The sequence below is a fragment of the Equus przewalskii genome, chromosome 6 (genome assembly GCF_037783145.1).
Source record: "Equus przewalskii isolate Varuska chromosome 6, EquPr2, whole genome shotgun sequence".
In the NCBI taxonomy this organism is placed as follows: Eukaryota; Metazoa; Chordata; class Mammalia; order Perissodactyla; family Equidae; genus Equus; species Equus przewalskii.
In genome coordinates this window covers 66909467-66932896 of record NC_091836.1, presented here as the reverse complement: position 1 = coordinate 66932896, position 23430 = coordinate 66909467, and the positions used below count along the sequence as shown (strand labels likewise).

General features: G+C 39.4%; 1 protein-coding gene across 1 annotated transcript in view; it reads left to right on the top strand.

The window, feature by feature from the left end:
- Positions 1-19029, top strand: part of AQP11 (aquaporin 11) — a 69392-nt gene extending 50363 nt beyond the window's left edge. The window contains exons 4-6 of the mRNA XM_070625814.1: positions 4446-6291; positions 14204-14320; positions 18753-19029. Of these exons, the coding sequence (XP_070481915.1) occupies positions 5670-6291; positions 14204-14320; positions 18753-18832 (819 nt within the window). The 5' untranslated portion in view covers positions 4446-5669 and the 3' untranslated portion in view covers positions 18833-19029. The remainder of the gene's footprint in view (positions 1-4445; positions 6292-14203; positions 14321-18752) is intronic.
- The last annotated feature ends 4401 nt before the right edge of the window (positions 19030-23430 follow it).

Genomic DNA, 23430 nt, shown 5'->3' with positions numbered 1-23430 from the left:
TACTTATCCCTCAGGGTTCAGCTAGAATGACTCTTCCTCCATGCAGCCTTTCCTAAGTCTGAGTGGGAGCCCCCTCCCCATGCTCCTACAGAGTCTTCTTCTTTACTATAGTGCTTTTTTTTTTTTTTTTTTTTTTTTTAAAGATTTTATTTTTTCCTTTTTCTCCCCAAAGCCCCCCGGTACATAGTTGTGTATTCTTCGTTGTGGGTTCCTCTAGTTGTGGCATGTGGGACGCTGCCTCAGCGTGGTCTGACGAGCAGTGCCATGTCCGCGCCCAGGACTCGAACCGACGAAACACTGGGCCACCTGCAGCGGAGCGCGCGAACTTAACCACTCGGCCACGGGGCCAGCCCCATTTACTATAGTGCTTTTAACTATATTTTAATTTTCTTTTCTCTCTTCTGTTCCCTCTTGTATGTTATTCTAGAGGAAGAATTGTCTTCACTGTTGTTTCACCAAAGTTATCAGGGTACATTGCACAGAGTAGGTCCTCAAAAAACATTTGTTGAGTGAATGACTGAACATACAAGCAAGGGAGGCTGGATGACTGGGCTGTATTTAGGGTGTCACCTTAATGAATTCACTATCATCTAGGTGAACTTATTTCTCAGTTTTGCGGGTCTAAAAACACAATTAAATTAGTGTCCAGAGTTGACCTCTCTTCTACTAAAGTGCTATCACAGTAATAAAAGCTAGTAAGGGCTAACAAGGAGTCAATGAAAAGGAGCTCTCACTGACCTAAGTTAGACAATTTGAACATCAAAAATAATGATTAAGTGTATTGAAACATATCAAATATATAAAAATCCATGAGTTCATCATGGTAATAAAATAATTAGTCATAATTAAAGGCTACTGGGACACCAACTCATTATGAAAATTAACAAAGGGAAGTGATTAAATCCTGTTTTTCTGTTACAAACTGTATTTTAGAGTGACCAAATAGTTATTAATGGAAAATTCTTTACAGAATAAATTTATCTGATAAAGGCAGAGGAAAGATGATTTTAGAAAATCACCAATTCGCAACTCCTAACGAATTAATAGATCTATGCGATGATCATTAATCAATACTAAAAAGTGGAAGACTGATGGTCAATTTATAAATCCACTGACTAATCTTAGCATCACCAAAAGTAGAACAACTATACATTATGTGCCTCAAGTACACAGCAACACTTACGAGGTATTCTTGCCTTAAAAAAAAAAGAAAAGAAAAAGAAACTAAATCTAGTCAAGCATCTAAATGTAACTACCAGTTTATAAGAAATGCAGGGGACAGAGGAACAAGTTAAATGACACTGTGTAGAAGCAATCAGCCAAATTACAGAGTGTGGAACATTCTACAGAACAAATGACTTGGTTTCTCCAACAAATCTATAACATCCATTTAAAAAGGGGGGAGGGGAGAGATTCTTATAGACTAAGAGGCACAATAATTTTAAAGGTATGGATTTTGCTTGGACTTTAAACCAAGTACAAAAAGACATTTTTTTAGTTGGAGAAATCTGAATATGGACTGGGTATTAAATAATATTCAAGAATTATCGTTAACTTGTTACATGTGATAATGACATGATGGTCAAGTTTTTCTAAATGTCTTTATCAATTAGAGGTACATACTGAAGTATTTCTGGATGAAATGAATCAGTCAGGTTTCTAGCAGAAAACAAGTAGCACAATCGAGTTAGGTAATTTAGAGAGAATTTAATAAAAGGACCCTTTCCAAAGATGTAGGAAGGCTTTAGGGAAACTATGAGGTATAATGCAGTGTTCCTGGCTTAGTAACAACAACTGTTACCACCCCTATGGCTAGGGGTGAGGAAACGAGTTATCAGAACCCAGAGACAGAGAACCCTGTGGAGAGAAGTTGTGATCTTTGGTTAAACCCTCAGAAAGGGGGCCAGAGGAATAGTACCTCAAGGTATTAAGCTCCTCCATTCCTCCAGTCTCCTGGCGGTGCTCTCCATTGGCAGAACCCACCTAGACGAGAAGGGAGTCCCTCACCTGCATTCTATAGTGGTCAGCCTCGAGGGAATCAGAGCAGGGATGAGAGGTAGAGGAAGAGCAGACTGGGAGGAGGAATCAGAAGATAGCCAGCAAAAATGACAAGATGTATAGAATTTGCTTTAAAGTACTCCGGCCTCCTCCCCACCAAAACTCTGGAGAATAAATGAAATAAAATTGGCCACCTATAGACAGTCATTGAAGAGCTGAGTAAAAACTACACAGGAATTCACTATACTATTCTCTCTACTTTTGTGTATGTTAGGAAATTTTAATAACTGAAAGTTTAAAAAAATGAATTAGTCCCTTACACAAGAACTCGAATATCACTTAACCATTTAATGTAAATTATATTCCTTCCTGGCAGTAGAAATTCCTGTAGCCTCTATTCAAGGCCTATTCTTCCTGGTATTAAGAAACACGAGAAGTGAAACTAGTAAACAGCATGAAATCAGAGCAAAAGGAGAAGGATATTCTGGGATTTTTCAAACAGGCCAACTTCTGTAAAAATCTTTAATTTCTGTACAAACGTTAACATCTGTAAACATGTGATCTTAGTCATTCTACGTGGATTCAATTACTCCACCAATTTTAAAGTATTGGTGGTGCATTATAGTAATTTTATCTACCTGCAGCCTTATTCTTCCACCATATTAGAAGGTATCTTCTCTATTTTTTTTTATCCTCTCTGAGCCTTTGTAAAGTGAGAATAATAATATCCAATGTTTGGCACAAATTAGTGCTCAATAAATATCACATATTATTATGAGATTGTTATTGAGGCAGATTGTCTTATAAATGTCTGCTACTCAAGTATTTTTTCAACTAAAATTAAAGTTAACAGGAAGATAGACTACTTTCGATAGTGTATTACTGAGGTAGGAGCAAAGGACCTCACAAAAATCTAATCGATCGTTGAGGATAGAGCACTAAATAAGTATCTTCCATTTCAGGGTCCAGCAACTGCTATCTTAAGACTTCTCCAGGGTTATGTTTTGGGTTTCTTCTCCACATAGGAAGCAATGCATATAATAATAAGACATAACTGTTTTATATTCTCATATTTAAGTAGTTCATGCCAAAGATTATAGGGACAGTCACATTATACATTTAGGACTTCATTTCTAAGAGTCACCACTCAAAATAATAACTAATTTGTGATGGTTGCACAACTTTGTGAATATACCAAAAACTACTAAATTGTACACTTTAAAGGGGCAAATTTTATGGTATGTCCATATATCTCAATTTAAAAATAACTCATTGATAATAGCTCTTTACAAAGCACTTCATCTGTATTATCTCACTCAATCTTCACAATAAAACCTTGGGTTAGCTCTTTACTATAATTTTATAATGAGGAAACTGAAGCACAGAGAAGTCTAACAATTTCCTCAAGATCTCATAGTGAGTAAATGCAGAGTTAGATACAAACGCTCATTTTCAAATGCTAAATCCAGCGTTTTCACCAAACCTACTCCTGCCTCTCAGAACCACACTGCCTTTTCCCTGGCCAGGATGTCTCTGTGATGCCTAGAAGCAAAGTGGTTGAAATGGGGCCAAAGTCGCAGGGGAAGCCAGACTCTTATCTTCCCAACCCACCTAAAGAGTCATTCTTCTTCATGAAGACACTGTTCTTGGGAACTGGAATTTTGAAATCTGGGTTTGCAAGATCCGGCTCTGTCCCTCATATCAACAAACACATGTGCTGAGGGAGTTGGGTGGTTTGCTTCCCACAGAGCTCTTAGCCCACAATGTCACACTGAAGACATTTTAATTAGTGACTTCTTGCTTCTGAAAATTGGAAGAGATTGATTTATGAGATGTGAAATACTCAATCACAAGTAATTAACTGGGCTTATTTCGGACTTGTTCTCTAATTGAAACAATATCCAAAGTTCTTTAAATGACGATGTATATTATCCTAATATCAAAATTTCGAGTCAAAGTCCAAAAGACTAGTTTTCTATATGGGTTTGGCAGGTAAAAGTGAATTATCAGCAGAGCAGTAAACAAAATATATTCACATAACTAATCCTCAAGAGACTTCTAGTAAAGGGGAGCGATGAAGGCGTTACACTCATAGGATTGATTTAAAAGCAACCTCTTTCAACAGCAATGATTAAAAAATAGTTTCAATTCCTAAATTCCTCCTGATCAGGCACCAACGCAGGAAAGAGGAATGGACTTCATTTCTCTACTTTGCGTATTTTGTGAAAGAATTTATTTTTTCATATTTCAGAGACTGTCTATTGGCACCACAGAAAACTTGGAGTTATAAAGAGAACTTTCATTAGTTACAAATGGACAAGTTGAGATTGGGGAGGTAAAGCTGAGGAGAACCAGCAAGAAAAAACACCTTCCAAGTTCTATCACTTGAAGCTCGGGCTAACAATTCCTCTCATTTTTGTTCCTCTCTCCCTCCTCCTTGGCCCTAGGAAATGCGGACTTGTGGTCAGCAGAGCCCGGTGGAGTCAGACCTGAGGCTGCAGAGGGCTGAGGCACCGGGAACCCCCCACCCCAAACCATGACACCTCTTCCATTAGCGCAGAACCACGCTAGGTGCGAGGTCTGAGGAATCCCCAACAGTCTCTCCCATCCGCACCCACAACGGGCCACCCTAGGCGGGCGAGCCGATGGGAGCGGGATGTGGCGGCAAGAGCTGCGGACCCGGGCATCATCAGACCTGCTCTTTCATTTTGAACTACAACTTATTGAACACTTCTTAGGTGCTAAGCTCTGTGCTACGTGGTTTTCACCCTTTTTAAAACAAATCGATGAGGCGGTTGGTATGACCCACAACTCTTATGAAGTAGGTGAAAAAAACGAAAGGTCAAGAAGACCCGGGGGATGGGGGGGGGGGGGGGGGGATTTGGGAAGAAAAAGCAAAAAAGGAAAAAAACAAGAAGAGCCAGTTGCATACCCTGCTTCACCCAGGTCAAACCCTGATTCGCTGGACTCTGAAGCCCATTCCCGCTAAGCCAACCTCGGCCTCTGTTCTGCACCTCCGTCACCTCCCGTCTTGTCAGTCGCCGGTTAATAAAACGAGGTGGTGGCCGAGATGATTTTTACGGGTCTTTCCAGCTTGACGGATTTATAGTTTAAGGAGCTTATTAGGATTTATAGTTTAGGAGAACCCTCAAGATCCTCGCTTCCAAACACGTGTCAAAGCGCGGTACACGCGCACGTCCCGCTCCGCTCCAGGCGAGCACACGCCCAGCCGGCCCGGGGGCTCCAGGGGCCCAGGTCCAGGCGCTTCCCAGAATGCACGGCGGCAGGCGCATGCGCAATGGCCTCCATGTGAGCGTGGTCGCTCCGCTCCCTGCCCCAGCCGTGCCTGCTTGCAGTCCCTTAGGGAGGCGGCAAGGGTGTGGGCGCCTCCGGCTCCGGCTGACCGTCGGCCCCTCAGCCGGGGCCCTAGCAGAGCTTTCCTCGCCATCCCCGCCTCCACTCCACCCCGGCTCTGGTCCCAGCAGTCGCCCGGGGAGGGGGAAGGAGGGAGGAGTCCTAGAGCGTGACGCCCCCGAGGCCTCCTGCTGGTCCAGAGTCGGTCCGGCCCGAGGGGCGTGAGGAGTGGGCGGGGCTGCGGACTTCGGACTCCGGCCCTTAGACCGCCGCCTGCCAAGCCGTAGCAGGCAGCCTAGTTTGGAGCTGAGCGAGCCATGACGGCGCTGCGGGCGCTCTGGTCCGAGATGCAGGACACCTGCACCTCGCTGGGGCTGATGCTGTCGGTCGTGCTGCTCGCAGGGCTGGCCCGCGTGGTCGCCCGGCAGCAGCAGCTGCACAGACCCATGGCCCACGCCTTCGTTTTGGAGTTTCTGGCCACCTTACAGCTCTGCTGTTGCACCCATGAGCTGCTGCTGCTGAGTGAGCAGGAACCCGCGCACCCCACTTGGCCGCTGACGCTAATCTACTTCTTCACGTTGGTACATGGCCTGACTCTGGTGGGCACCTCCAGCAACCCGTGCGGTGTGATGATGCAGATGATGCTGGGGGGAATGTCCCCCGAGATGGGTGCGGTGAGGCTGTTGGCTCAGCTGATTGGTGCTCTGGGCAGCAGGTACTGCATAGGCGCCCTGTGGAGCCTGGGGCTGACCAAGTATCACGTCAGCGAGAGGAGCTTCGCCTGCAAGAATCCCATTCAAGTCGACCTGCCCAAAGCGGTCATCGTAGAGGCCCTCTGCTCCTTTATCTTCCATAGCGCTTTGCTGAACTTCCAGGAGGTCAGACCCAAGCTTCGTATCCACCTGCTGGCAGCACTCATCACCTTTTTGGTCTATGCAGGTTGGTTATTCCCACAAAACACTTGGCACTTCCAGAGCTTCTATGACCTGAGGCTCTAAGTTCTTTACCAAGGTACATTTGAAACCCCTACACTTCTGTCAATTTTGGTATCCTTGTTAATCTAGCCATTTTGCAGCCCCTTCCTTACCGACAGGGCCGACATATAGATCTTCCATTCAGTGCTTTTTTGAACACCCAGAGAGAGGAGCCACTGCTATGCTGAAACTGAGATCTTGTGAGATATTGCCAAGGGTTCAGATATCTTACAAAGGGATTGTTTTAATGGTAGAGAGGAAAGATAACTTATCAGCTACCTCTTTACTCATGCCAACCTGGTATAGATCCTTTCTGACACTCTCACTGAAAAATGATCCTGGGTTTAAAAAGTTCCTTTCAATTTAAAGCACAAGCTACATGATTGGTTAATAGTAAGAGTGGGGAGTAGAAATTCTGTAGTTCTACTCCTTAGTTCTTTTTCTACAAAATTACTTAGTCATTTCTTATTTCCTTAATAATCTATCGAGTTATAGATGAACTTTTAAATGGCTTATTGAGAAAGATGTGTGTTTTAAAATTAAAACTTTCTTGAAATTAAAGATACTTTTTAAAAATAAGTATAACTCTTGAGAAATCTGTTGATTTCTTGTAAACCATTTGTTCCTTGACAGATCTCCGATGCAGTGGGTAATGTGGATACTCTAAACAGACAAGGAAATCCAAAAAACAAAAGTTTAGTGATTAAATGTGTCATTTTAAATGATTTCAACAAAATATCTTCATTGGGACTATATCTGAGTTATAAAATGTTTTGGAGGCAGGAATCCAGTAAAAGGAAATTTGTAGTAAGAGTCTATCTTCTGCCCAGTAAAAATGAAACTGTGTGTAGAAGCAAACCTTAACATAAGGATTCCTAGGGTAAAAATGACCTCTAGGGTAAAAAGGAAAGACTTTCCAATCCATCTTTCCTTCTTTAGATCTAATACCATTCTTTTGGTAGACACCAATGGACATAGATGGTATAGGAGAGAGGGATGGATATATGCATATCCGAGGGATTGGTGAGCAGTTGCTGATTTGTTAAAGTTTTAGGTTTTGGCTAAACCAGAAACATCCCTCCATGTGTGAACAGAATCATCCCTGCAAAAACTTGTGCCATCGTTTAGCTCTGCATTTATATAGTAAGAGCAGTAACAGCCAAAAGATGTTTTAAATTAATAAAATGTGATCTACAGTTGGGTCTTTCTGTACCAGTGTCCCTTCTCCTTCTCTTGACTACCCTGAAGTTGTTATTCTTCTGGTTTTTATACTTTTAATATATATTTATGATTCTATAAATAATACTGTATGTAATATTAGCCAAGACCTATTTTATAAGTGACAGAGATTTTGAGAGAAGAGAAACAAGGTATTATTTGAAGGTATAGATAAATATAAGGAAAGTTATTGGAAAGAACCCATAAAGCATCAATTTATGGTATCCAAAACACTGCTCTTTCTCTTTGCCTCACATTGCAGACATCGAAGTTGTTGAAATGAGGGCACTAATTGCTGGGGAGGAGGGGAGAGAGGAGTCCCAGAAGCAGTGGTTCTCAGTGTTCTCTCTGCGTCAGAATCTCCTGGGGAGCATTTGAAACACACCTGTGTTTGGCTGCAGAGATTAGATGTCATTGCTCTGAAAGAGGCCTAGGCGATGAGATATTTTAAAGTTTCCCGGGTGATCCCAGTATGAAGTCAGAATTGAGAACCACTGCTCTAGTCCAGACTTGTGTTGGCCACTTTGGCAGCCGCTAGCCGCATGGGGCTATTTATATTTAAATTAACTAAAATTGAATATTCAGTGTCTCATTTCAAGTGCTTAATTAAAGCCACATGCAGCTAGTGGGTACAGTATTGGACAGCGCTGGGGACTGTTTGCAGGGGGAGAACCCAATCGACAATTGTGGATTGCGACTGTTACAGCAGGTGATAATCTATTATGATCTTCCTTTTCTGACAATATGAGGGAGAGAAGACTATTCATTGAGCAATACGTCGAGCATATAGGACATTTATATGAATCATCTTAGTTAATCCTTACAACAACCCATTGGTGAGTACACTATTTTCATTTTAAAGTAAGTGAGGCTCAGAAGAGTGAAATGACATGTCCAAGGTCACACAGGTAGAATGTGCTGGAACCGTGGTTCAGACTGACACTAAACCTCATACTCATTTCATGATCAGCATTTCTACAGTGTGCTCCTCAAAAGTAACAAAAGCATATACACATAACTGAATATTATCCAGCCATGAAAAGGAATGAAGTTCTGATACATACTATGACATGGATGAACCTTGAAAACACGCTAAGCGGAATAAGCCAGACACAAAGAAACAAGTTGTATGACTCCACTTGTGTGGAAAATACAGAATAGGCAAATTTGTAGTCAGAAAGTAGAATAGAGGCTGCCAGGGACTGGGAGGCAGGGAGCAGCAGGGACTTCTTGTTTTATATGGGTACAGAGTTTTTGTTTGGGGTGATGGAAGAGTTTTGGAAATAGTGGTGATGGTTGAACATGTGAATGTAATTAATGCCACCGAATATACACTTAAAATGGCTTATTTTGTTATATATATGTTTTTACTATAATTAAAAAAATTTTTTTAGGTTATAAAAGAATTCTGTTGATAAATAATTTGGCAAACACTGGATAAAACAGGTTTTCTCATTTTAAGACTTCACAGAGCCTTTACTATGCTACTGTGAAACTTCAAGAGTTGGAACTTAGTTTTTCAAACGTATGGAATCCTTTTGTCTGGGAGTGAGTAGCAGAAGAGCACATGCTTTGGGAAATGCTGTGCTAAGCCATAGCCCTCCCCATTCTTTCCTATGGGTATCAGTCATATCTTTAGAACAGAGTTGTTCCAAGTAGAATGAACCCTCTTGGGACAGGTTGAGTGTCTGTCTTAGCAGGCAGAGGTGAGGCTTTTGTAGGAAGGATTTAAGAATGGATAGAGAAGGAAAGGCAGGGGAAGGGTTGGCTAAGTCGGGCATCATTACAAGTTACTCTGGTATGTCTTTAATTTTTTAAATTTTTATTTATTTATTTTTTTTTTGAGGAAGATTAGCCCTGAGCTAACATCTGCCACCAATCCTCCTCTTTTTGCTGAGGAAGACTGGCCCTGAGCTAACATCCGTGCCCACCTTCCTCTACTTTATATGTGGGACGCCTACCACAGCATAGCTTGACAAGCAGTGCGTGGGTCTGCACCCGGGATCCGAACCAGTGAACCCTGGGCCGCCGAAGCTAGAACGTACGGACTTGACCGCTGCACCACCAGGCTGGCCCTGTGGCATGTCTTTTTTTAAAAGAGTACTAAATAGTACCCTTTTTTACAATAGTACTAAAATACTATTAGTACAGGTTTGACAAAGTTGCGTACTGGGAGATTTCTTTAATCACTTGCACTTTGAGGGCGCTTGGAAGTCACCAATTCAGGCACCAATAACTGATTATATATTTTAATATTACAGAACATAACTGTCCAGCAGCATAGCCCCAGGCTCCTTGGACAGCCAGTGACAAGGGTCTGTGTGTTTATTGATCTAGCACCCTGCACTTTGACGTGCCGATGGAGGCCACTGATGTCATTACCACTTATGTATTAGCTTCCCAATAAAGGGAAAAAAAAGCTGTGTGATTTATTAACATATTAGAGCTATAAGAACTATTAATGCGAATTTCAAGCAAATCTTCCTTAATTTAGGTTTTGGGAGAATTTGGTTCAATGAACAGGGTAAGAGAGAGCTGCATTCATTTTTTAATTAATTAGATATTGAAAAAAATCTGTTACTTTACACATCTAAGCAAGCTGTCTTTATTACTGCACCCTATTCGTTTACTTTTGTAGAATTTTTAATTATACACTTGTTTTCTGGTATAATGCCTGTCTTCCTCCACCAGATGGTAAGCTTTAGGAGTACAGAGACTAAAATTGTTTTATTCAGTGTAACGTATAATCAGGATTTAGCATGTTGTCACCTGGTACAAAATAAATACTCAGTAAGTATTTTTAGAATGAGCGAATGAATGAATTAGCAAATACTCTATTCGCTTTAAAAAATCACACAGAAAGAAATAATATGTATCTGGGAATTCTATATTTTATGTCTGAGGGCTTTCAAAATAAGCCTAATAAATTGTCTGAGGAAATTGTAATATTTTTACTTCATTTCATTACTCCATTCAGAAGTTTTTGGTATCACTCTAGGTCATGAAGAATATAAGTAAGATTGTTTGCCAAAGGAGAAGGGAACTAAGTCCTTTACATATGTTTGCTTTTAATACAATAATTCTATCAAATAGGGGCTAATTTACAAATGAAAAACAGCTTCAAACATCCAGACGTCTTTTATTATGCCAGTATAACACAGAGGATGAGAGTACAGGTTTGGAGTTGGACTATGGCCCTGGGAGAGACACTTAATTTAGGCCTCAGTTTCTTCATCTTTGAAATGGAGAATAATTCTCTCTCTCTCTTAAGACTATTACTACAATAGAGTGATGTATTTCATGTTCTTAGCATAGCACGTGGCACAAATATTCTGGTCCCTGGAAAGGGCTAGATTCCACTATAAATTAGTTAATCGACCTTCTGGCTTATACACGAGTCTTATGTGATTTTAACTAGCGTCATTCCATCACGGAGAATTTGATTACCTTTAGGGGTGTTGAGAAACATTAGTGCATAGAATTATCAGATTTGGGACCTACTCTTTGACTGTGGTAATCTCACCAAGTTCATGATGTCCTCTGAGACTCTGGGCAGTCAGCCAGCTGGATCTTCCCATCGATACCTCTTCTTTAACATGTGTAGTCTTCTCCCCTTCAATGTCAATAAATAACTTGTTTTTTGAAGCCATTTTCTGTTAGTTCCATGCTTGGTGGGTGAGTTAATTTTTAATAATTCATGGTTGATTACACAAGTAATACATGAATGTGGTTTTTTGGGAAAAAATTGAAACACTACTGATGAAACTAAAAGTGCCTTTTGACTGCTATTCACCATGCCCTCCATGACTTCTCCTTCCCGCCTCGAGATCCTCCACCTGTACGTTTGTGTGTGTCTCCTTCTAAACTCTTTTCATGTGCACTTATTATCGATAAGGCTCTAGAGAAACAATTATTTTATGTGTTCATGTTAACATAAAAGGTATCATTCCTTATTTTCTGTAGCTTGCTCATTTGGTGGCGGTGTTCAATGGCATATCTTTTTTTTTTTTTTTTTTTTTTCCTTTTTCTCCCCAACGCCCCCCGGTACATAGTCGTGCATTCTTCGTTGTGGGTTCTTCTAGTTGTGGCACGTGGGACGCTGCCTCAGCGTGGTCTGATGAGCAGTGCCGTGTCCGCGCCCAGGATTCGGGCTAACGAAACACTGGGCCGCCTGCAGCGGAGCGCGCGAACTTAACCACTCGGCCACGGGGCCAGCCCCTCAATGGCATATCTTACAGATCTATCTATATAAGTAAAGAGATTTCTTTCGTTATTTGAAAACTGAATGGTATTCCAAATTAATAATAAAACTTGTTTAGCTATTTTCTTACGAATGGACATTTAGCTTTTTCCCATTTCTTTGCTACTAAAAATAATCAACCTTGTGTATATCTACTTGTATACAAGTATCTCTAGTTCTCTAGGACAGTGATTTTCAACAGTAGACAATTTTGCCACCCAGGGGACCTTTGGCAAAGTATGGAGACATTTTTGGTTGTTATGATGGGGGAGATGGATGTGCTGCTGGCATCTAGCCGGTAAAGGCCAGGGATGCTGCTAAACATGCTACAATGCATAAGACAGCCCCCAACAAAGAATTATCCAGTCTAAAATGTCAAAGCCAATGCCACATATTTTGGGCTTTTTTTGGCACAGAACCCACTCCTGATACAGATTTCTGTATCAGTTAACTGTTGCTTAAAATACTAATTTATTACCGTTCATGATTCTGTGAGTTAGATGGGAAATTCCTCTGAGATCGCATAGGTTAGACACTTTGTGGGGCTGGAAGAACCAAAGCAGCCTCACTCCTGTGCCTGGCAGTTGATGCCAGCTGTCATCTAAGACACCTCGGTTCTCCTCCATGTGGCCTCTCATCCTCCAGCAGCCCAGACCAGCTTGTTTACATGATCAGAACATGTTCCAGGACAGCAAAAAGTGGAAGCTAATGGGTTTATTGAGACCTGAACCTAGAAGTCACTCAGAGTCAGTCCTCACATCCAGAATTCACAGAGCATCACTTGTGCTGCATTCTGTTTGTCAGTGCAAGTTGCAAAGCCAGTCCATGTTCGAGAGAATAGATCCCACCAAGCTTCCACCAGGCCGCACCGTGCAGAATTGGTGGTGTGAGGGTTAGAAGATAAGGGGAGTGAAGTAGTCTGAGTTTTAGGATGGTATAGGACTGAGTGATAGTGTTCTTAGACCTACCGGGACTACAGAAGCTCTCATGGGAATACTGAAGTAAACTAATTATGAGGGCAGTGGTTCATTGATAAATGCCTAAAAAAATAAACACAGGTCACTTATTATATTATCATAGCACATATTACATTATATTGTAAAGATCTGTATGAGTCCTTATCTTTCTGCCCAATACATAGGAACTCAATAATTTTTTGTAGGATTGAACTGAAATGACCACCTGCCAACCAGACAATTCTGTTGGCCCTTGGCAGTTGCAGATTTAACATTCCAGGATTTGACTACTCAAGAATGATTCTAAAGGTCCATGACGTGATGTCATTTGTAATTGCTGAGGCATGAATGTGAATCGTGATGTGAGGCTGGCATGCTAGAAAAAACTCTTAGCCGTGTAGCGAACTTAGTTCATTGCTCAACATCTTCATCTCAACACGGCTTCAATGTTTCCAGCCTATCAAGTGTGAAATCTCATTAGTGAAATCTTATGAAAGGGTCACTTAATTTCCACTTCTACTTTACTGCATTTTATGAGGACACTTGACATGCTATATTGGCGTATGTCAATATAAAATCTGTGAAGATCTCAGGCTCTCTCTCTTTGGCTGAGTGAGAGGCAGATGTGTGTGCCCAAACTTCCATTTGGAAGAACTGCCAGAAATGTCCCTATCTCAAGGATACTCTTAGGGTGTGTTTTGAAAAGCTGAGCCACAGCTCTGGAGAGTACCGTGGGACAGGCATTTTCGCTTCCCCTGCCTTTCCTTACTTGCTGTGTGGCCAGAACTATAAACTCCTAGGCCCCAGGTCAGAGAGATACCCTGGGGGCACAGCTGGACCACGAATCCTGAAAAGTAGTCAACAGAATTTGTGCTTGTCTTTCATGACTGCTCATAGTCAATTCCTTTTTTATTTAAAGAATTTTTGTAATCACTTTATTGATATATAAATTCACATACCATTCACAGTCACTTCTTCAGGGCTCTGTTGACAGGTAAAAATGGAGTCAATGATAATACTTTGGTCCATTTTCTGTTTTGTTTTCAACACAGAGGTATGTTTATGCCCAAGAGGATTCTAGGGTATTGTATCCATTTAAAAGGTATTTTCATTTATTTATTTAAATTGATGAATGTTAAGAAGGGCAGCCAAATCTCCTATTTTATAAAACTGTAGGAAGAATAATACAGCAGATTAACTTTCGATACGCATTTTATAATATATAGGAAAAGCACTGAATTAAAACAATGTTCTCTTTTTTGTTTTGGCACCTGGCATATTGTAATCTATAATCTATTTTTATACTCTATAATATGCCAGGTGATTCTGCAAAGGAAGATTATAGAATAAGAATACTTAAATACCTGAAATAAAATAGTCACATTTGGTAACCCCTTTATTTCCAGTTACAAGAAGATGTAAGATATATGGTTTGGTATCACTCTGCTTAAAATGTATTACAGGTGGAAGTCTAACAGGAGCTGTATTTAATCCAGCTTTGGCACTTTCACTACATTTCAAGTGTTTTGATGAAGCATTCCTTCAATTTTTTATAGTATATTGGCTGGCTCCTTCTTTAGGTAAGCATATTTTTATTTAATATGATTAAAATATTAGGATATCTTTAAAAATATGAAATGGTATGTCACTATTAAGATGTCAATTTCCAAAGCCAGAGTAGGTACAAAGAAGAAAATGAAAAAGGTAGTTAAACTGCCTGAAATAGTATTATTTTGTGCAGTATCCTTTAAAACTGTTTTTATCTTCAAAGAAACAAAATTATCTAGTTAAGGATGGTCTGTTTTAGGTATGATACCACTTTAAGAAACCCTCAGATATGAGGGCAAAAAAAGTAAGGAGCAATTACTTCTTCCATTAAAAAATAACCTCTTTTTTTTGCTAAAGGAATTTGTTTTTTGAAATTTGTGAGCTCCAGATAAAATACTATTTAGTTCATTGACTCATTTTGCAGAAGAGCATCTCATGAAATAATGTATACTTATAATATGTATAGTTTTAAAATTATCCACAAGTTACATTCCTTTTATTTCTCTCTGGATCAGATATATAAAAAATCCTCTATTCAGAGAAGTCAAATAACCAAAAAAAATTATAAAATAACTGTAATCATAATGTGCACTTCTTTATACAAGTTATATTTCTTGTTTAGTCTTCTGGTTTAAACCTGATTATAATTCATAACTATAAATGAATATGAGGCTGCCTGGTCTTCTATTAGTTAATCCTTCTTTTTATTCACAGTTTGCATTTTGTTTCTTGTTGCTCATTTTTGTTAAACAAACAAACAAAAAGGCTCATACAGGAGGGAACATTGGCACAAAAGGTTTGAATAGCCATTACACTTTACTCCTCCTATTCACGTTCCATTCCTTTATCTCACATTTAGTATCTAGAATGTTCGATAATAATGTCTATAGGCCTAAATATGAAGAATATCAGAGAAAACATGCATTTAAAAATGCTAATAATCATAGCTTTTCTTTTCAGTTCTACAGATGGCTAGTATTTTCCAATAATAACTTCTTTGAAGATAAATTTTCTCTATTCTTGATTTTTAATAAGTGAAAAAGTTCACTGAAGTTCATAAAGAAGTTAAAAAAGTCCCTAATTAGATAAAACTACTGATTGTTTTTATACTGAAAAATTCCTAATATGTCTTATTTGAAATCAACATATATTATTATTATATATTTGTTAATGTGCTCCAACTACAATTTTAACAGTAGGCCATGATACTAAGGAATTACTTTGTCGATTACTTGAAAGAACATTGAAAAGTAGGTTTTACCAAAAGAATGTTAAAGGAAGAAAAATCAGAAGTAATGATGTTCTCTGTAAAAGGACCATGACTTTTTTCTTTAAACACATGTTTTCTAGCCCAAATCACTTAATAACTTCTTCCTGGAAGAACATACTGGAAAAGTTTCATGATACATAAAAAAGGAACAATTGCTTCTGCTCCTTTAGAATGAATACAGACCAGAGAGTAGAAGGGTGGGGAAACAGACTATATTCTCTTCATGTTAGTGTAGTCCAAACAGGAAGGCAACATTACTTGAGGGCTTTACCAAAACATTTTAAAGAACTACTTACCCAGAAACAATCCAGATATCCAATCAAAAGACAGGTATACTTTTATTTATTTCTTTGCTTCCTATTCAAGGAATCTTTTAAAACAGAATTAGGATCAAACTTTTTTGCAATTGTGTATGGCCCTATTTAGCTTGCTGAAACTATGCATTCAAAGATTCTTTCTTCTTTCTTTTCTTTTTTGCTGAGGAATGTTTGCCCTGAGCTAACATCTGCACTGATCTTCCTTTCTGTATGTGAGCTGCCAGCACAGCATGGCCACTGACAGATGAATGGTGTAGGTCTGTGCTCGGGAACTGAACCCAGGCTGCTAAAGCAGAGCATGCCAAACTTAACCACTAGGCCACAGGGGCTGGCCCCAAAGATTCTTTCTTTTTTATTTAAAAAAATTTTTTTAAAGATTTTATTTTTCCTTTTATTCCCAAAGGCCCTCGGTACATAGTTGTGTATTTTTAGTTGTGAGTCCTTCTAGTTGTGGCATGTGGGATGCTGCCTCAGCATGGCCTGATGAGCAGCGCCATGTCTGCACCCAGGATTCAAACTGGAAAAACCCTGGGCCACCAAAGTGGACCGTGTGAACTTAACCACACAGCCACGGGGCCAGCCCTCCAAAGATTCTTTCTTAGTTAGCCTAAGGACCTCCCCGCATTTTTCTAAATTGGTCCAACATAAATTCTATTGTAGTTTTTTGGTTTGAAGAGGCACGTTCCTATACTTCTTTAAGAGGTTTATGAATGAGAAACAATACAGGAACCCTTCAATATATACGGATAAAAGATGTGAGTAAATAGCAGTTTTTAGAATATGGAATTCCAGCTGGCCATTGAATTTTGTCATATATTGAAGTTACATTCCCACTGGGGAACAAAAAGGCCTCAATTAAACTCTAACAAGGATACAAAAAATAAGAGATTATATTTTTACAAGAGCCATTCAAAGAGCTAAATAAGAGATGAGGAGTCAAGACAAACAGACAAAACCCTGTTAAAGCTGCTTCAGGCACTGCCATGGAGTAAGACGGAGGAGAGAAATCCCAAGCTATCTGTCTTCTTTCCCTTCTTGACCAACCAAAGAGCAAACTGTCCTTGGAAGTCATAGTCCTTGTTCCTTCTTGTTTCTCTTTATAGCAGAGATAATTATAATTCTTCTAATAGCCCCTGTCATCTCCCCAAAATTAATTAAAAATGTTAGAAATGTGATAAGAATGTATATAGAATTAATTCTCTAGTTTACATAATTCATACAATGAAAATTAGCAAATTCTATTTGCTTCTATGAAACTGCAATGCCATTTTTGGAAGAAGTTTTAAATGTCTTATTTTCTAGCTTTCACTTTATAAAGAAAATGTCAAATTCTGTGGGTCAGTTAACATACAGATTGGTTCTATTTTTGTTCATTTAAAGCCTTTGGCTGCAAAACAGATTCATCTTTCAAGAACATGTTAAGCTATCCAAATGGTAGTCAAACCATAAGGTTTCCTTTTGTTACAAGAGTAAAATATCAAATCCACATGTGACAAAAATTCATTTTTAAAAACATATTTATTTATTTATTTATTTATTTATTTATTTATTTATTTAGAGGAAGATTGGTCCTGAGCTAACATCTGTGCCCGTCTTCCTCTATTTTATGTGGGACGCCTGCCACAGAATGCCTGAATGGCTTCATAAGCAGTGTGTAAGTCTGTGCCCAGGATCCGAACTGGCAAACCCTGGGCTGCCAAAGTGGAGCATGTGAACTTAACTGCTGTGCCACTAGGCCGGCCCCCCAAATTTATTTATTTTTATTTTTATTTATGCTGAGGAAGATTAGCCCTGAACTAACATCTGTTGCCAATCTTCCTCTTTTTTTGCTTAAGGAAGATTAACCCTGAGCTGACATCTGTACCAATCTTCCTCCACTTTTTATGTGGGCTGCTGCCACAGCATGGCCGACAAGTGGTGTACGTCTGCCAACAGGATCTGAACCCATGAACCTGGCCACTGAAGTGGAGAGCACTGAACTTAACCACTATGCCCTATTTTTTATTTTTTACTGAGGTCACATTGATTCATAACATTATATAAATTTCAAAAAGTTGTTCTTAATCTGAGTTTAAAGTGACTTAGTGCTTTCAGTCTAAATATGCTAGGATAAAAACATTAACTGTTGCAGACTTCCCTTTCAAAACAGTGATGTAAGCCCTGTAGCTCATTCTCTCCCATCCCAATTTCCCATTGGAAAATTAACCAATGACTAAATGCTAGATTTGTCTGGTGTGACCTCAAAAATGAAGACTTAGTAATATGTGATCTTTTTAAAGAATTATATTTAAGATTAAGATACAAAATTTTGGCACTGACCAAAGTTTTCTATATTAGATAATTTGCTTGATACAGCTCTAAAAGCTATTAATGGTTGAGGTTGATGAAAAAAAATGAGAAAGGAGAAAGTAATCTAACATACTCTTCTCATTTGAGCATTCCAAGTGAAAACTCAAAATTGCTTTCAGTTGCTTTATTCTCACTGCACATCCCTGGGGCATGAGGTACAAAGTGTTGCCATTTTAAAGAGGAGCAAATGGAGACCCGTCCAGAGTTTCTCACTCAAGTCAGTAATGGAGCCAGAACTAGAACTACAAATCTTTCTGTTTTATGTATCCTTTGAATTCATTGATTAGATACTACTGGTTTTACCAACTACATACTGTTTTTAAGGATTCGTGGTTGAAGAAAAACAATGTGAGAATGTTAGATTAAAAAATATCTACATGTTTCATGTTGAATTGATGTAGCCAATTCTTTTAAACATAGCTTCCCAAATCTCTCGGTATATAATTGTATAGAATCCTAAATTATACGCACTGAGTGATTATGAACTTCCTTAGAGATTGTTTTATTTTACTGTATTTTGTCTTTCAGGTATATTGTTGATGATTTTGATGTTCAGCTTTTTCCTTCCATGGCTATATAACAACCATACAATTAATAAAAAGGAATAACCATTCCTAAAGACTCAGACTAAGTTACAGGACAGACAAGCTGGACGTGATAAAGATTTTATTACCTCACATTGAACACACTGGCTGCAGTGGATTCATCAATCTTAGCTTCCTTTGAGGAAGCTGCCTTAGAATTTTCATCACTGAAACTTGAAAAAATTACTATTAAAATGAGGTATCCCGTATTTCTCAGTTAAGACTTGTTCTTTTGAGTGTGTAATGCTGTTAGAAAAGACTCATTACATTACATATAAATCTCAAGTGGTAACTGTTAATTTTGATGAAAAAAAAATGAGTACAGGGTGGGAAGGGAAGGGAAGGTGATGGCAGGACCAAAAGAAAGAGTCTGTATATCAAGTGTCTCCTGAATGAACGGGATTTTTAACCAGAGTGCAACCAGGCCCGCTTAGCCAACTGCAGAGAGGATGCTTTTCAGCCCCTGCCTCACACAGCGATACCATCAGCAGTGTCATCTTTCAATAGGAAAGCTGCTTTTGGAAGTAGATTATATATCTACTCATACTCAAGGGGTTTCCTAAATTTTAAATAAATTCTAATCTAAAATATTTTCTCAAATAGACACTCTCACTAACTTTAGGCAAGTTGTTATTCTTTAATAGAACATAATAAAATGAAGCACCCATACAAAGTCACGGTGTGAGCTCTTCTCATTCTCATTTGATCTAAACAGCTACCTTATAAAGTAGGTCGGGCATGTATTTTTAATCTCTATTTTACAGATAAGGAAACGAAGTCCAAGGTCAAATACAGCCAAAAACCATCTTTAATTTCTACTTCAATACGAAAAATCTTCAGTCATCATTATGACTAAAGGAAAATTGTAGATTTTGAAGACACATTAACTACTTTATAATATTAAGGTTTGTTTAGGAATTAACTAGCTTTTTTTAGGCTTAAAGAACCTTCAAGTTTTCCTGTATTAGAAGCTTTATTCTATGAGGTCTACTTTTTATTAAAACTTCAGGCCATAAACGGTTAAGTTTGTTTCTCTTCAAAGGAAATTCCATTATGAGGGTTAAAATTGAAAGTAAAAAAATACGGGGGGAGATGAGATCTGCTTGAATAATAATCAATGAAGCAACTGATAAATTGCCGGGTAATTTAAGTGCTGCTTGGTGATCAGCTTGCAGACAGTCACTCTCTTGACACCTGCAGGCTGAACTGAATTGCTGCGGGCTACCCAACAAGGCAACCAGTTTGATGATCATGGACTTTGACTCTTGAACTTACAAATACACACCTAATCGTTTCTATTTTAAAAAGCAGAGTTCGTAAAACTGTGACAGTGGCTAAATGCAGTCTCTGACACATTTTATTTGGCCTGCACGGTATTAAAAAAAATTAAAAGCTAGTATTAAGTCTTTTTCATACAAAAATCCACAGTTCCAGCTTCTCTTGAAAAAAATCAAAAGACCTGGCAATACTAGGCCCAAATTCTGCCATGTCAAAACCACAAAATAATGGTGGTTCTTTTTAAAATGGTCCCTTGGCCACTCCCTATGTCTTCCAAACATGATGCTGATTTCACTTATTGTCTCATGGCTGTTTTTCTTATAATAGAGACACTTTATTTATGTCTCTATCATGAGGACGCTGTGGTTTAAGAAAAATGAGTATTAATTTGTGAAAATACCCAGCCCTCTGAACTTTACCTGTCAGAATTTGAGTTGTGACTTCTGATGACACTGCTTCCCCTGCAGCCCTCTCAAGGGGTAGCTTTTTCTCTACCACACCTCTGATACCACTGGGCCTGGAGGTGGAACAGGTTCTTTTCTCTTCATTGCTGCTTGCTGTCTATTCTCCTCTGCTCCTTCCATTAAAAACGTGTCATCAGACCATGCCATCTGCTACCTGGTTCTTACTGAAGTTTTCTCCTGTACAGTCCCCTCGATTCCCCCTCATTCCTTTAACAACTTAGCTCCTGTCTCACCCTCTACAATACCACTCCAGTTATATGTCTTGGTGATTTCAATACCCACAAAGATGATCCTTCCAGTGTCTTAGCCTCTCAGTTCACTGGCTGAACTTGAAAGGCTCTTCAGTAATTTTTTTTTCTATTCCGCCTGAGCTACAACTTTGGCCATAACCTTCGGCTTGTCATTACCAATAACTCAGAATCTTCTATGAACTCAAACACCCTACTTTCTAACCACTAACCCTTCTTTCCAGCTCCCTCACTCTAGTACCCCGTCTCTAATGATTCTTTGACCTCCATGAGGTCCAACTGATACCACCCCCTTTTCACAACTCTCACCCCTTTCAAGTACTCTCTTCTCCTTAAGCAGCTTAAATTACACACTTGCTTACAATCTTAACTCCCTTGTTCCTCTCTCTCTCCATCATGCGCACATGGCTTAACCATAACACAATTAAATCCAACTGTCTGCTTATTCCATGCCAGCAGCCACACATGAAAAGAAGAAAAATTGGAGATAGCAGGACAGTTCAAAGAGTTTTGCTGTAAAGGGAAGAAAACGTGGGTGGTAGCTGGAGGGGAAAATTGGGCCAAGAAAGAATTTACTTTTTTAAGATGAGAAAGATATGTTTATATGCTGACGGGAATGATGCAGTAGAAAGAAAATAACTGATGATGTAGGAGAGGGAGGGATTTCCCCGGTCCATATTTTTTAATAGGTTAGTGAAGACGGAATCAAGTGCACAGATGAAGGGGTTGGTCTTAGCTAGAGGCATAGACAGTTCATAGTAACGGAGAAAAGGTGAGAATAGATGAGCACAAGAGGAATTAGGCAAGCACATGCCATGTGAGAGTTTGAAGAAGTTTTACTTTCTTCTTCCCGTTTTCTCTTGAAGCATTCTTGTCAGACCTTCAACTCCACCGTTCCACTGAAATTCTTGCCAAGGCCATCAATGACTTTGGTGTTGCTAAATCAAGTTCTCATTCTTTTTACCTATCAGCAGTATCTGATATAACCGATTGCTTTCTCCTCCTGAAAACTTTGCTTCCAGAAAATCATTGCCTTCTGTTTCTTTTTTTAGTTCTTCCTCCTTTCCCCTAATGAGAATTTCCCAGGGCTCAGTCCTCTGAGCTCTTTTCTATTTATACTTACTCCCTTGGTAATTTTATCCCGTCTTGCGGCTTTATAGCAACTATATCCTAATGACTGCCAAATTTATATCTCCAGCTTGTACAACTGTTCTGAACTCTAGACTCATATCCATCAGTATATGCGACATCTGTCCTTGGTTGTCTAGCAGGTAACTTAAGTTGATACATGCAGCTCTGGTTGATTCGAACTGCATAATTTATCCATTCTAGTGATGGATATTTCTAGTTATTCTCTATTAAAGCAATGCTTGTGCATTTCTTCTTCTGTATACATGTTTCTCTAGGGTAGCAGGCTTTCATACTTTTCATTATGACCTGCTAGCATAGTTTGGTCCATCTACTTTTTTTTTCTTTTTTTTTGGAGGAAGATTAGCCCTGAGCTAACTGCTGCCAATCCTGCTCTTTTTGCTGAGGAAGACCGGCCCTGAGCAACATCCATGCCCATCTTCCTCCAGTTTATACTTGGGACACCTACCACAGCATGGCGTGCCAAGCGGTGCCATGTCTGCACCCAGGATCCGAACTGGTGAACCCCGGGCCGCCAAGAAGCGGAATGTGCACACTTAACCGCTGCGCCACTGGGCCGGCCCCTCAAGCCTCCATCTACTTACGCTTGCCCAGGTTACTGCCATAACTTCCTGTTTCTACTGCCTGAGTAATCCTATTAAAACAACTAAATCATGCCACAGCTTCCTATTTCAGACTTAAAGGCATGTATTTCTCCAGTTAACCATTACAAAACTATAGGAAACTGGTGTTGCACAATATTAATGTGTTGGGAAAAAGTGCATATGAACCAATGTGACTTCTGGATTATAGTGACATCACTGTCCTAATATTTAGCAATCGTTTGTGAGCTAGTTCACATTATTTAAAAACACACTGTAGCAAAACTGTGCTAGAATGCTAGGGCTAGAAATAACTACACTTTAAATCATCATATATCATGAATAATTTTCTTTGCTTCTAAAAGCTAACAAGATTCTACAACTTCTTGTAGAAATACTTCTGTTTAAGCACACTTTCAGATAATTATTCTGGAGCTTTACTACCACAGTGTTAAGTGCCCAGACTCTAGGCTGCTTCTATTTGCTATAGTAGCTTAACTAGTCTCCTTGCCTTTAGTCTTCCTCTGTGACATTCTACATACTCAAGTTGTTCAGACTTGTTTCCTAATCTGCCACTTCAGTCCCCTACACAAGAACCTGGAATGGCTCCCGTAACAAACTCAAGCATCACCCCCCGTCACAGCATTGAATACTCTAAAATTGCCCGTTTCCCAGTCTGAGCACTTTAAAGGAAGGACTGTATCTTCTTAATCTCTATACCCTCCAGCACATAACAGGTACTCAAAATATACTGTTCAAATGAATTAAAAGCCCCCTATCAATCCAAAATATTTCCCATACCTTCACAGTTTCCTCCCACTGTAGCTGGTCGATATATACCTGCTACCCCAGCCAGCCTGGTACCCTCTCATAGTTCTAAAGTCCATGCTTATTCCATCCTC